General features: G+C 44.4%; 1 protein-coding gene across 1 annotated transcript in view; it reads right to left on the reverse strand.

Moving 5' to 3' along the window:
• The window catches only part of LOC127455111 (parkin coregulated gene protein), a 196,492-nt gene that overhangs the window by 135,717 nt on the left and 46,231 nt on the right, over positions 1–14,544 (reverse strand). The window contains exon 2 of the mRNA XM_051722711.1: positions 8,695–8,829. Within this exon, the coding sequence (XP_051578671.1) occupies positions 8,695–8,829 (135 nt within the window). The remainder of the gene's footprint in view (positions 1–8,694; positions 8,830–14,544) is intronic.

Below are 14,544 nucleotides of genomic sequence, written 5' to 3' on the forward strand. Positions count from 1 at the left end.
TTTTGCATTCCTTTGTCAGTTTATGTTTGTTGTTGTTAGACTGTCATCATTTTTATTAAAGCCCGCACATAGATCCTATGTCTCCTGTCTCATCTCAGCAACCATTTGTTACACGGGCTGGTTTGAGTATTTCTGTAACTGCTGATCTCCTGGGATTTTCATGCACAACAGTCTCTAGAATTTAATCCGAATGGTGCCAAAAACAACAAAAAAACATCCAGTGAGGGGCAGTTCTGCAAATGGAAACGCCTTGTTGATGAGAGAGGTCAACAGAGGATGGCTAGACTGGTTCAAACTGACAAAGTCTACGGTAACTCAGATAACCACTCTGTACAACTGTGGTGAGAAGAATAGCATCTCAGAGTACTATTCTGAGATGCGGGTTGGCGCTGTTTTGGTGGCATGAGGGGGACCTACACAATGTTAGGCAGGTGGTTTTAATGTTGTGCTGATCGGTGTATATATATCATTTTTATTTATTTATTTTTTCAGATTATTTGATGATTTTATTGATTCTAATGCCTGTGTAAAGTAGTGCTGTGAACTGGTTAGTGTTTTTCTCTCTATTTCTCTCCTCTCTTTCAGCCAGATTGATCCTGTGACCTCATCTTGAACTTTTGCCCCAAGGGTTTCTCTGTACTAACACAGCTATGCCCACACACTTCAAGTAATCAACCAGCCTTTCATATACACACACATATACACACAACATACTGGCATGTACCAAAACCACATTCACTCACACAATCACACACTTACACAAATGCTCTCAGCCCGAGGATGACCTCTAGGTGACCTGGTACCAGGTAAGATATTGCAGAGGTTTATGTGGGCATGATTTTACACACACACATACACACACAAGCATACACATATTATATTTACAGTGCGAAAGGGTGTAAATATTGTGTGTGAAAAGAAGAATCAAATCAACAGTGGTATGCAGAGGAAAATCAATAAGCATTACAGATGCATTAGATATGACAGCTACAATTTCATACACCACTTCCTGTCTGCTCCCAGCAATTTCATAACAACACAAAGAAAAAGAGACATTCTTTTTTCAAAAGCATATGTAAATTCATTTCGAAATTTGCTTTTAATAATTCATGCTGAGGCTTTTATAGTTTTCAACCTGGAAAAAAGGTTTGAAAGGAGAGAGCGAGGGGGAGAGAGTGAGAGAGGAAGGTACAGGGGAAAAAAGAGAGGGAGAGAGTGTGTTTCTAGTAAGTTGTGTTTGTCATGGGCTGTTTGTGCGAGAAATTCTGATGCCACTGAATTAGTTCACACACAGCAAATAGTGCTGCTGCAGACCTTCATGAAATAAACACCATGTCTAACCTGCAGGCACAAATAAAGTCGTACCATTACGCTATTAAGTAAACCACAACTACAAGTTGTATCATGTGGGACAAATACATTGAGCAACTGCAGTACAGTGGGGACAGTAAGCATTGCTCTGATTGATCAAAATTGTTCAAAGCATTTTAAGGCGGCATCTTACTAGCCGATTTTCCCAATGATTTTCAGTTGTTAGCTTCATTAACATAATCACCGGCCAGGCAGAGCGGAGCATGCATTAGCGTCTCTCAGAGGGAGATGTTAATCACTTGACCGTCGGGACTCCCTGTTGAGTTAATGGCTTGAAGAACTGAAAAAAATGCATCCAGCTTGCTTGAAATTATCGCTGTTGCTATCACAAAATCAGCAACAAGAGTCACTTAAGTGTGACACCCCCCCACCCAAATCAAGTTGTTCAGAGTCTGCTAGTGTGACCCCAGCATTACTCTCTCTCTCACGCACAAACACACTCTCAATTCAGATCTATGAATGGTGTCAGATAGTTAATTTCATGGTTCATGTTTTAGAAGCACTCCTAACACGACCAAAAAACAACCAAATCTTAGACTATGTCCACATTAAACTGGATAAATTTGAAACTGGCATTTCAATTTTCTAAATGCTCTCAGTCTACACTTCCATTTTTAAACATTTTCCAGAAGTTGCTCGTCCACACTGAAACGTCTGAAAATGCTTAAATCCCCTTACTGCGTATGCAGGGAAAAAAACGTCAGAAGGATGGCCCTGAGTCATTTCCATGTACAGCATGAAATGCAATTGTACTTGTGTTCCTCCAATTCCAAGTAAACTTCCCATTGCCTTTGAAGGAATGCAATGTGAAAGTTGTACAAAGTAACATTTATCTTTAACAACGCTTTCAAAGTGGATAACAGGCACAACAACGTCACAGCAACATGGGTCACCATCTTGATTGTTTTGGGTTGAATCAACACATGACTGTGTCACATGACCACAAATACGTCACCATTTTCGAATTTATCCAATTGGAAGAACATTCTCGAAATCTCAGTTTTCGCTGGACAAAAACAGTTTCAGTGTGGATGGAAAGCTAACATGTAGCAATATTAATGCGTTTTTAAACAAAAACGTCTCGGTTACTGTCGTAACCTCCATTCCCTGATGGAGGGAACTAGACGTTGTGTCGATGGAGTGACACTAGAGGTCGATCTTGAGAGCCCGAGACACCTTCAGATCTTTGAGAAAAGGCTAATGAGAATTAGTTAGAAGAATTTGCATGCCACTCCCCCCGACATACGGGTATAAAAGGGAGGCTGGAATGCGGATTCATTCAGGTTTTTGCACTGAGGAGCCGAGACAAGGTCCCGGCCATTACAGCGGTGTAGTTCAGCCTGTGGCAAGAGGGACACAACGTCTCATTCCCTCCATCAGGGAACGGAGGTTACGACAGTAACCGAGACGTTCCCCTTCTGTCACTCACTCGACGTTGTGTCGATGTAGTGACACTAGGGGTCCCTATATGAAATACCACAATGACTGAACTGTGTTACGTGAACTGCCGATGCAGGTGTAGGCAAGCTACTGTGAGCATAGGAACAGATGCACTCGGACTGCATGTAGCCTCCCCAGATGCCCCAAAACGTCATGTAATTCCCAACAACCCTGAGGAGGGTAAGAAGACGTATCTAGTATGGGAGAAGGCCGTGCCAGCCACGGCCTTTTCTCTCTAAGTTTTTCTCTCCACAGAAAATTAAATTGGGCTGAGGCCTTTAAATGCTCATAAAACGCACCGGGGAAGGCATTCTTTTCCATTCCTATTCTTTCAGGGGGAAAAGACCCCACAGTGGCCACACCCTGCCCTGAAGAGGAGGGTAAAAAAGTGGTGAATATGTCATATGGGCCTAAGGCCGCACATGGAAGAGGCACGGCGGTAGGTCCTGCCCTTCATAGGAGAGGAGCTCTACAAACGCAGTGACCGGGGCAGAGAGGGCTCTGCCAAGGGAGACTTGGGTCTACCGAAAAAGGGAGACCATACCGCGGAAGATACATCACAGCAGGTTACCGGGGTAACCGAGACCTGTGGAGCACTTATCCCAGTACAGGGCACGTTAGCACACGTACTGGGTCTGACTATGAATTCCTCCACTGAATTCGTGAGCCAGAGGGCTAGGTGGAAGGACATCCAGGGTTCAAAGGTCGTGAACACGCATGGGAGAGAAGAGCACACGGCTTCACCACGTGGAGGGGAAAGGCGCTATACACAAGCGGTACACCCGGCCAGCTGCCCCGCATAATGAAACTTACCTGTTCGTACCTGAAAGGACATGAGATGAAACTGGCTCAACCCGGAGATTGTAAAATCTCACGAAGGTATTGGGTGTTGCCCAGCCCGCTGCTCTACAGATGTCTAATAGAGAGGTGCCTTTGGCCAGTGCCCACGAGGATGCCACACTCCTTGTGGAGTGTGCTCGAACCTGCAAGGGGGCGGGCATGGACTGGGTGTGGTAGGCCAAATCAAGGGCGTCCACGATCTAGTGGGCAAGCCTCTGTTTGGAGACAGCGCTCCGTTTCCGCTGTCCGCTAAATCAGACAAAGAGCTGCTCAGAGCGTCTAAAGCTCTGCGTGCGATCCAAGTAGATGCGCAAAGCATGCACTGGACACAGCAACAATAAGGCTGGTTCTGCCTCCTCCAGGGGCAGCGCTTGCAGGCTCACCACCTGATCCCTAAAAGGGGTCGTGGGAACCTTGGGCACATAGCCCGGTCAGGGTCTCAGGATCATGTGAGAGTCTTCCAGACCGAACTCTAGGCACTCTTCACTGACAGAGAACGCTTGCAGGTCCCCCACCCTCTTGATGGAAGTGAGCGCGGTCAGGAGGGCGGTCTTCAATGAGACGGCCTTTAACTTGACTGACTCTAGGGGCTCGAATGGGCCTAAGACCAGTTAGGTCTTCCGCGTCCCATCCAGGGCCAGACATGGAGATTCCAGAGGTCTGGACGTGGGTGCCAGAGGGTGCCCTGACCCTGAGAAAGTAGGTCCTTCCTCAGGGGAATTTTCCAGGGAGGTGTTGTCGCGAGGGGCGTGAGGTCCGAGAACCAGGTCTGGGTGGGCCAATACAGAGCCACGAGAATGACCTGCTCCTCGTCCTCCCTGACCTTGCACAGAACCTGTGCAAGTAGGCTCACTGGGGGGAACGTATATTTGCGCAGCCCCCGGGGCCAGCTGTGAGTCAGCGCGTCTGTACCAAGGGGAGCTCCCATCAGGGCATTCCAGAGTGGGCAGTGGGAGGATTCCCGGGAGGCAAACAGGTCTACCTGTGCCTTGCTGAATCGACTCCAAATCAACTGGACCACCTGGGGGTGGAGTCTCCACACTCCCCTGAGTGTCACCTGCCGTGACAGAGCATCTGCTGTGGCGTTGAGTTTGCCAGGGATATGAGTGGCCTGCAGCGAACTGAGTCACCGCTGACTTCAGAGGAGGAGGTAACGGGTGAGTTGCGACATGCGACATGCGACGAGAGCGTAAACCACCTTGGCGGTTTATATAAGCCACTGTCGTCGTGTTGTCCATCCGAACCAACACGTGCTTGCCCTGGATCAACTGCAATAGCCTCCGCAGGGTGAGCTGTACTGCCAGCAACTCGAGGCAGTTGATGTGCCAACACAGGCGATGTGTTGCCATGGGGACGGCGACCGTGATCACTGGCGATGTGACCCAAGGAGGAAACTGCTCTTTTTTTGACAATGTGGATCAACAGCAAACAGAAAAGAAAAAGGGGACAAAAGATTTTCTTCCACTGGGGGATGAAGTGGTCTGGCTACCAGCTCCGGAGTTCCCGCAGACATCTCGATCATCGGGTGTCCCGTCTCAGGGGCGTTGGGAGCCCTCCTGGGGGTCTTTGAGAAGCAGGGGGTGTCCCTCTCCTGCGGGGGGCTTTATGCCGGGGCCGAGGGCTGGGTTTGGGCGGAGCCAGTTGAGTTTGTGTCGCCGCAGGGGGACGCCCTCGGCGAACAGATGGGGTGTGCACTCTTGAGCCGCATCGGGGCAAGATGTGGTGAATGGCCTCAGTCTGAGATCTGCTGGGCGAAGTCCTCGACGGTGTCGCCAAAGAGGCCGACCTGGGAGATGGGCACGTTAAGGAACCACACCTCATCCGCATCCCTCATCTCGACCAGGTTCAGCCACAGGTGGTGCTCCTGGACCACAAGCCCGAGTGTGCACGCTGTGACCTTAGTTGCATGGAGGGCGAGATCGGTTGCCGAGCGCAGCTCTTGTAGCACACCGGGATCAGAACTACCCTCGTGTAGCTCTTTCAAAGCCGTGGCCTGATGGACCTGTAAGAGGACCATGGCGTGCAGGGCGGAGGCAGCCAGACCGGCGGCGCTGTAGGCTTTAGTCACCAGAGATGACGTTGTCCTACAGGGTCGGGAAGGGAGTGCCGGGCGACTCTGCCAGGTGGTGGCGCTGAGCGGGCACAAGTGTGCCGTGATCACCTTATCCACCTGGGGTATCGCGGCATAACCCTCGGCCGCCCCACCGTCGAGGGTAGTGAGAGCGGACGAACTGAAGGATCGGGTTCGAGCAGCAAAAGGTGCGCTCCACGATCGCGTCTGGAGGAGGGCATGGCCGCGAGAGGTGCGCCGAACCCAGAAACCAGTCGTCAAGCCGCGAGTGCTCAGAGGCGGGTGGAGGGTTCCACTCAAGCCCAACACTCGCAACGGCCTGGGCAAGCATGGTGGTCAGCTCCGCGTTGGCCTCAGACTGGGCTGTCACACCCGAAGGCGGCAGCCCAGTCGAGTCCTCGGCGTCCGACATCACCAAGGTGCTCTCCGATGCAGCGATCAACATCTCATCCGGCTCACGAGCTCCGAAAGAGACATTAGGCTGGCACTGAGGTGAGCTGCCTGTCTCATCCCGGAACTGGAAGGGCGCAAACAAGTGTACCGGGGAGTGGGGGACCCGTGGCAGTTTAACTGGCGGAACGGTACCCATTGAAGCCCCAGAACAGCCTTCAGCGTCAACCAGGGCGGCCTCGTACCCGTAGGTAGAAGGACCAGCGGGGGGGACAGCTGAAGTGGCTTTCCCTCGAAAGAAGGAGAGCCGCGATGAGAACATGAACCACCCACGAACGTTTCCTCAACGTGATTTTGGCCCAGGCACACGAGGCAGTGATCGTGACCATCAGAGGACGAGAGGTAACGACCGCATCCAGGAACTGCACAGAGACGGAAAGACATCTTTAAAAAGACGCGTCTTTAAAAAGACATTCATCGTCACTGTGCCTGCTCTAATAGAGGAAATATACTCTTTAGAGGAAATAAACTCTGGAATGCACCGTATATCCAACAGCACACGCTTCTGAAGAGGTGAATGGATCAGTAGTAGTATTCAGCTCGCTGAAATACAACCGCTCGGCTCCGAAGAAAAATCTGAATGAATCCGCATTCTAGCCTCCCTTTTATACCCGTATGTCGGGGGAAGTGGCATGCAAATTCTACTTGCCAATTCTCATTGGCCTTTTCTCAAAGATCTGAAGGTGTCTTGGGCTCTCAAGATCGACCCCTAGTGTCACTACATCGACACAACGTCGAGTGAGTGACAGAAGGGGAACTTAGTGTGGACTTGGCCTTAAGCAACTGGCTTGGTTTAAAGTGTTGGCTGCTTCTAGAAATATTTTCCTCATTTGCATTATTTCACTGATAACTGTGATAACAGAGCAACAGACCAAAACCAGACTGTCTGTTTAATGCAAAATCCTTGATCTGAGGGCAAGACTGCTCTTTATAGCCCATTAATGTCAATATAGGGATAGTATTTACAGAAACTGCAGTAGAGTTACAGTACGCACTGGGAGGACTGTAGAGGTGTGGTACTATATGCACTATCAGGACAGTAGATGTACAATGAACACTATAAGATCCGTAGAGATATAGTATGCACTAAAAGGGCAGTAAAAGTTGTCACAGTCTGTCTCCCTTGTGTTTCCTAGGACTCTCATTTTGAAGTGTTTCCCCTGGACTATGTTACCCAGTATGCACTGCCCTCATCACTTCCATCTGTTCCTTACTGTTCTCACCTGTTTTCCATTCCCTCATTAGGCCTTGTATGTATAAATACCCTCTAGTTTAGTTCCTTCTTTGTCAGTTCTTGTTTGTTGTTGTTTTGAGTTCCCGTTTATTGTTTCGCTGTCATCATTTTTATTAAAGCCTGCACATAGATCCTATGTCTCCTGTCTCATCTCAGCAACCATCCATTACAAAGGTATAGTATTTACTACAAGGACATTAGAGGTATAGCATGCACTGGAAGGACAGTATGAGTATAGCATTTACCATTAAGACAGTTGACATAGTATTCACTGTATGGACAGTAGAAGTACAATGAGCACTACAAGGACAGCAGAGGTATAATATGCACTGTACGGACAGTAGAGAGAGTATGTACTATAAGGACAGTAGATGTACAGTAAGTCCTATATGATATCCACCTTTTTGCTGAACATGGAAGATTAATACCAGAAGCCTGTTTTAATTTTCTGGTTTTCAGTTCTTAACAAATATTTTGATGTTTAGCATATTAAATGTATATATAATAAGTATATATTGTATATATATAATAAGGCATGTGGCTTCAGAGTGCCGATACTTACTGAGTCACGGTGACCTTCACCGTCTTTTGACAGTGCCTCAACCGTCAAAGTATAAGGAGTAGGTAACATGAAGCTATTGTCTGATGTTAATTAACTTGATATTTTCAACTACTTTGAGGTGTTTTGACAGCTATGAACTGCAAAAGTTGAGCCTGAACTAATTTTTTTACTCCAACTAACACTTAAAATGATTGTTCTCTGTCTGATTGCTCGTTTTGGTCATTTTTAAAAAAAAAATCATTGGAAAAACAGTCCAGCGACAAAGAGAATCATCATGGTGGCACCCAGTGGTTGGTCAAGAAAACTGTGGATAGTTTGCACTTTCAGAACAGTAGAGGTACAGTGAGCCCAATAAGGTATAGTATGTACTGTAAAGACAACAGAGGTACAATGAGCATTTTTAGGAATGTAATGGTCCTTACTGTCCCCACTGCAGTTGCTCAATGTATTTGTACCACATGATGCAGCTTGTAGTTGTGGTTTACCTAATAGCGTACTTGTACTATACAAAAAAAAAAATTATAATAATAATAATAATTTAATTTTTAGAGCCAGAACTCTGCTTATAGGCATAAAGTCTGGTCCACATCATAGCTTCCTCTGAAAGAATGTCCAGTGCCCAACTAGAGTTTGTTATTTACATGACATACATTATAGGGGCAAGTATATTAAAAATAGGTTAGAAGTATAGTATACACTATAAGAGCAGTAGAAGTCTTTCTATACCTTCCAAGCGATGCGATTGCCTTTAGAGTCATGTTCCAGGGCGATGGGAAAGTCTCCACGCTCGTAGAACTTTCGGAAGGCTGTGGGTTTAGCTGGCCTCTCTCTGAATGCTCCAGCAGCTGGAGGGCCCACCACCTACATGACAAAGAGAGACAAAAAAAAGAGAAAGGCTGTCAGATATCATCAGAATGGAATGGCCGTCCAAAAACATCACAGGAAATGAAATGGTTTTTATACACTTTCATCCCAATGTAAATCTGCTCTGTCTGATGTCAGAGGAAGCATCTATCTATTTCATTGTGACACACTATAAACCATACATTATTCACGATCTCTGCCTCATATAATCCAATATAACAGATTGCAAAAATGATGCATGAGTACCGTAAATAAATTGACACATTCACCATAACATATGACACAGAGAATGTCTCAATAGCCAATGACATGCTAAAGCAAATGAAATGAGATTTATTCCGGTATACACACAAACTCATGAAGGCCCCTGTAGTGAGAATGTGGAAGCCTGAGGCTCTGCTGCAGGCTTTTACACAACACTGAAGAAAATCATCCAGTTACTCAAACTCTGATGCTGTTTTTGTTAAATTTAATTGCTATCGTTGTTCAAATTTAAATGAATGCATAAAGCTAATGGGTAACAAAGCAACTATGCAAATTAGTTCATATATGAAACATTCTTTTGTTGGCACATTAATACTAACAGTACTGAAACACAGTGCATAGCTTTCTGAAAGACTGTCACCATGAGCACACCTCAAGTGACATTCATATTTATTTACGGGAGTGAATATAAAAAGAGTTCATTCTGTTTTTGTATACAAAATAGAAGTCACTCCTAATACCACCAACTCATGATGGTTTACATAGTGCTAATCAGGGGTTAAATTGGGATTTTGGAGGAGGGGGAACCCTAAAATCAGGTGGTGATACTGAAGACACACTGTAGTGCATATATAAAAATAATTTATTTAGTGGGCAGAGGAAAGATATCAGATATGACTAAGTTCTCACGCTGTGAGCTTTCTCTGAAAACCTCCACAGCCCCAGCTCCACAGGTCTAGGTCTGCTACAAGGGGATTATATTTATGTCTAATTGTGCAGCAGCATGTCATACATTCTTGATGCAGAATGTCTGTGTATGTGCCAAGCAGATCTAGTCCGCCAAGACCAATATCCTATCAGTATGTCATACCCACATTAATATGCTAAATCTTCCTGAGCATTGTCATGACTGAAATGATGTTCAGTCTGTGATGGACAGCCAGGAGGTAAATTAACTCCACACAGTGACGGTCAGGTGAGCACTTTGAATGTGATTAAAGGAAGATGATGACAGCACAGTCCATTCTATCTGCAGTTGACCCGAGAACACACACACACTGCAATAGCTGTGTTTCAATCACTGGAAACAGCTCTGCCTCAGAGAGAAAGAGAGAGAGAGGAGCTCATTAATCCTCAGGCTGACTTCGCATTGGAGATGGTGTAATTCCATGAAGGTGATCAATCACCCACCCAAGCTGAGGCCACATGTCTCCTCTCTCTCTCTCTCTCTCTCTCTCTCTCTCTCTCTCTCTCTCTGTCTCTCTGTCTCTCTCTCACTCTCCCTCTCTCTTTCTGTACTCCTAAACTGCTTCTGAGAGCCTCTGATGGATGCTGGGTGAGGGGCTGTGGCTCTCTGCTCAGGCAGGTGAAACCTGCATTAACATTTCCAATGCGCTTTCTCTCTGAGTGTGTGTTGCATACTGGGAGTGTTTGGGTGAGAGTGGTGTTGGGCGAGACCTGAGCTGTGAGAGTTCACCTTACTTCTATTTTATGTTTTCTACTTTTTCCTGCATATTGCATGGTTTGGAAAGTTCTGATTTGTAAAGGATTGATTTATTGTGGTATTATTGTAAAAGTTGCGTGGAAGGATGTCATCTCACATGGTCTCTATTCTTGCACAATGGCTTCAGGTGTGTGCCGGAGGATGGCATCACAGTGGAGGAAATTCTCATTGTTATTGGAGAGGAGGTTGGACATTACAATATTGTGTCTATTTCTCGCACGAATAAGGCTGTAGTGATTTTCATGAATGAGCAAAATCTTGTTAATTGTTTGAGAGTGGCTTTGTTATACTTCACAATTTTGCTCAAATTACTCATCATGACTTTAAAGCATTGAACATAAAGCTATCAAATGTTCCAATGTTTATTTCTGATGATGTTTTAGAGAACTGGCATGGTTCGGTAAGTTCCCCAGTGGATCAAAAATGATTTCTCTGGGCTGTGAACACCTGTCTCTGAAACATGTCTTTCAGAAGACAAGTATTTGTGTTTTTAGATTCCCCTGAGAATATTTTGGATTTTTTTTTCCATGTGCACCATTAAGGGAGACATTACATGGTTGGTTGTGTCTTCGGTTTCTTGTTTATACAGTCAGTGTTTGAGTTGCTACCGCAAGCTGTTGTATGAACAGGACATTTCAAGACTGACACATGTAAGTAAATGTGGTTGTCATTCCCAAACACTGACTGTGTGAACATACCCTTAAAGAACTGGAGACCTGTTGCTTTATTGATGACAGAAAATTAAATTTTATCTAACTGTCTTGCTAATAGTCTAAAAGAATCTACACTTAAATGTTTTTAGGACATGATATTTTAGATATTTGTAAAGTTTTTAATGTGGAGGTTGGTCTAATTCCTTTAGAATAAGGAATAGCTTTTGATCGTGTTGATCATAAATACCTTTTTAATTTACTTGCAGCATTTGGTTTTGGTAAAGGATTTATAAACTGGATACAGCTGTAATATATGAGCTTCTTGTACGGTTAAGGTGGGTGGTGGTCTAAGCCGACCAATTTCAGTTTCTTGGGCATTAGGAAAGACTGCCCTTTATTTAGGGAGAACTGGAAAAAGTGAATTGTCAACAGAACATAATTGTCTCGGTGGAAGTGGTTGTTACCCCAGGAAGGAGGGCAGAGCCTAGTGGATATCAAGTACAGGCTCATAGCGTTTTGTTTGTAAGACTGCTGTGCAACAATGAGATTGCCTGGTCCAGTACCACAGTTGCACTTTTAAGAATAGCAGGCAATATAGGGACTCAATAGACACATTTTTTAATGAAACTGTATGAAGCAGATTTGTAGTCTGCAGTTTTGACAGACCCATTTTTACAGATCTCTTCTGGAGACTTGGAAAGTATTTTCTGTGTCAAGATAAGCTGATATATCTGCCGGGTTTTGGCTGTTGGAGGAGCCATTTTTCCTAAATTCTTTTCTACCTTCAAGACACTTGTTCTGCTAATCTGTGTTCATGGTTGCTGGCTGTACTAAACTAAGTAAACTCCTGAGCACTAGCTTAGAAGTCTTGGGTGAGAGAGCTGGGATGAGGTCTACTCGGCTACAGAAACAGCTTGTTGATGAGGTGCGTGGAGAGCTGAATTTAAAGGATCGACTTTTTGTTGACAACCCAGAATGTGTAAATGAATTGACAGCAGGGTGTGATTACAATTATACATCCCTGGAGGTAACTGCTGGTGTGAGGGAATGGCAGGAGGAGAAGAGTCTCATACTGCTCTTCAAAACTCCACAACTGGATGATTTTGAGTTTGCTGGGAAGAAAGCTCTGTATGTAATTTGTCTTAGAGTGACCAATGCACACCTTATATCTGGAGTAACTTGATCTAGATGGATTACATTTTTTGGACTTAATCTCTCCCCCAAAAGCCTGCTGGCAGACATTGTACAACCATCTGATTGACAAATGGACAGGTGACCTCCAGTGGAGGATTGTGCACGGTGCGATACTGTAGCTACGAACAGACACGTTGCACCTCAATCCTAAATTATGGGTGGGTTGTCCTTTTTGTTCTGTAATTGAATACATTTTTATCTTTTTATGCAATGTGTATGATTGGACAATCTTTTTTTATTTGGTAACCCAATGGTTTTCATCTTTAGGTGAAGTTTTATTATCAGTTGTTTAATTTTGGGCCAAAATACTAATTGCAAAAATGTTTTGCTTTTGACTGATTTCTTGTCTGGAACTGCTAAATTGACAATTTACAAAGCATTGGTGCATTTAATCCATTGTCTATGTTTATGGGGTTGGTGGCATCAAGGCTGACACCCAGTCTACAACAGATGCGAGCACTGCGACAACAGTAAACGGCCATTTTTCACCTCACACGCTTGTGCTACTCCTGCCAACAAGACAAATAAATGCTTTAGAACGTTCGTTTCGACGTGTCCAGTGTAGACAGCCTCAAGCCGTTGTGGCGCGATGTGACTCGACATTGCTTGCGTCCGGTGTAGACACGGTGTTTGAGTAGAACAGGCATATTATAAGTTGGTGGGATGCTTACCAATGTTTGTGAATATCTGGGGCATAAATAAAGTGTTATGTACAGTTAATGAAAATGATTATTTGTTGTTGACTTTTTAAATTTTTCTATAAGAGATGTTTTGATTTCTATTAATTGTTTGTAGCTGTAAACACAGCTTGGTTTCACATTGTTGTAAATGAAGGTGACTCAATCTCTCTCTCTCTCTACCTCTCTCACAGGACACATTCCCCTGACAATATCATTCAATTACTGATTATGTATGTTTGTGTGTGCGTATGTGTTTTCCTATATGTGAGTGTGTGTGTGTGTGTGTGTGTGTGTGTGGTTGGTGATTCACCAGGTTTAGGTCAGACTCCACACAACTGCTGCAGGCAACTAAATTGCCTCCCTTTATTCACAAAGCATTCACCTCCACACACACTCATATACTCAGTCATCCACCCACTGACACACACACACACACACACACACACACATGTTGGTGCAGCTATCATTATGACGACTCTCCATAGACAATGATTTTTATACTGTACGAACTACAGATTCTATCCCCTAACCCTAACCCTAACCCTAAACCTAACCCTAACAAAAAAACATTCTGCATTTTTACATTTTCAATAAAACATTAAGTGTGTGTTTTTTTTTTTTTTAAGCGATTTGAATTATGGGGACACTAGAAATGTCTTCATAAACCACATTTATAGCATAATACCCTTGTAATTACCAGTTTGTAACCTAAAAAAAAAAGTCCTGGTAAACCACTTAAACCTGCCCACACACACACACCCTAAAGGGAAGGTCCCAAAGTAAAGTCACCCAGAGCCAAACAATCAAATTCAAGGATGTGATGGCTCAAATTAAACTCTCCAATTTTCAAACAGTACTGAATTCTGAGGCTGAGCAACAGAAGTGTGTTTAAAAGCTCTCTCTCTCTCTCTCTCTCTCTCTCTCTCTCTCTCTCTCTCTCTCTCTCTCTCTCTCTCTCTCTCTCTCTCTCTCTCTCTCTCTCTCTCTCTCTCTCTCTCTCTCTCTCTCTCTCTCTCTAGGCTAACCTATACTGTATACAAGTAAATGGGGGGAAAATATGTGCAAGCTGCTTGATATGGTGGTATTGTTCATAAAACCTAAAGGCTTTTCATTATTTTTGCCACTTTCTCTGCTGCACAATGATCCCATTTAAAAGAGACAGAAGGACATTATATAATGTCTTCGCTGCAAGTGTGAGATTTTAAATGAGAAAAACAGCCTTCTGTGATGGTGATAAAACTCTGAAATAACACTTATCTATGGTTTTGTAAAGATTTCTGATTTGACTTTTAATTTTTACTTTCCTCTGTGATGTGTTAATGTACGTACAAATATAATAATGTTCAAGATATAATCTATTTGTTCCAAATACTGTAAATACAGCAATTGCTATGGCATTTATCTATCAACTTGTAAGCAAATTCTGACTGATTTATTAGGAGCTCTTTAAAATATCTTTCTTTTCCTCTCCCTCTCT

The sequence above is a fragment of the Myxocyprinus asiaticus genome, chromosome 17, assembly GCF_019703515.2.
Source record: "Myxocyprinus asiaticus isolate MX2 ecotype Aquarium Trade chromosome 17, UBuf_Myxa_2, whole genome shotgun sequence".
Lineage (NCBI taxonomy): Eukaryota > Metazoa > Chordata > Actinopteri > Cypriniformes > Catostomidae > Myxocyprinus > Myxocyprinus asiaticus.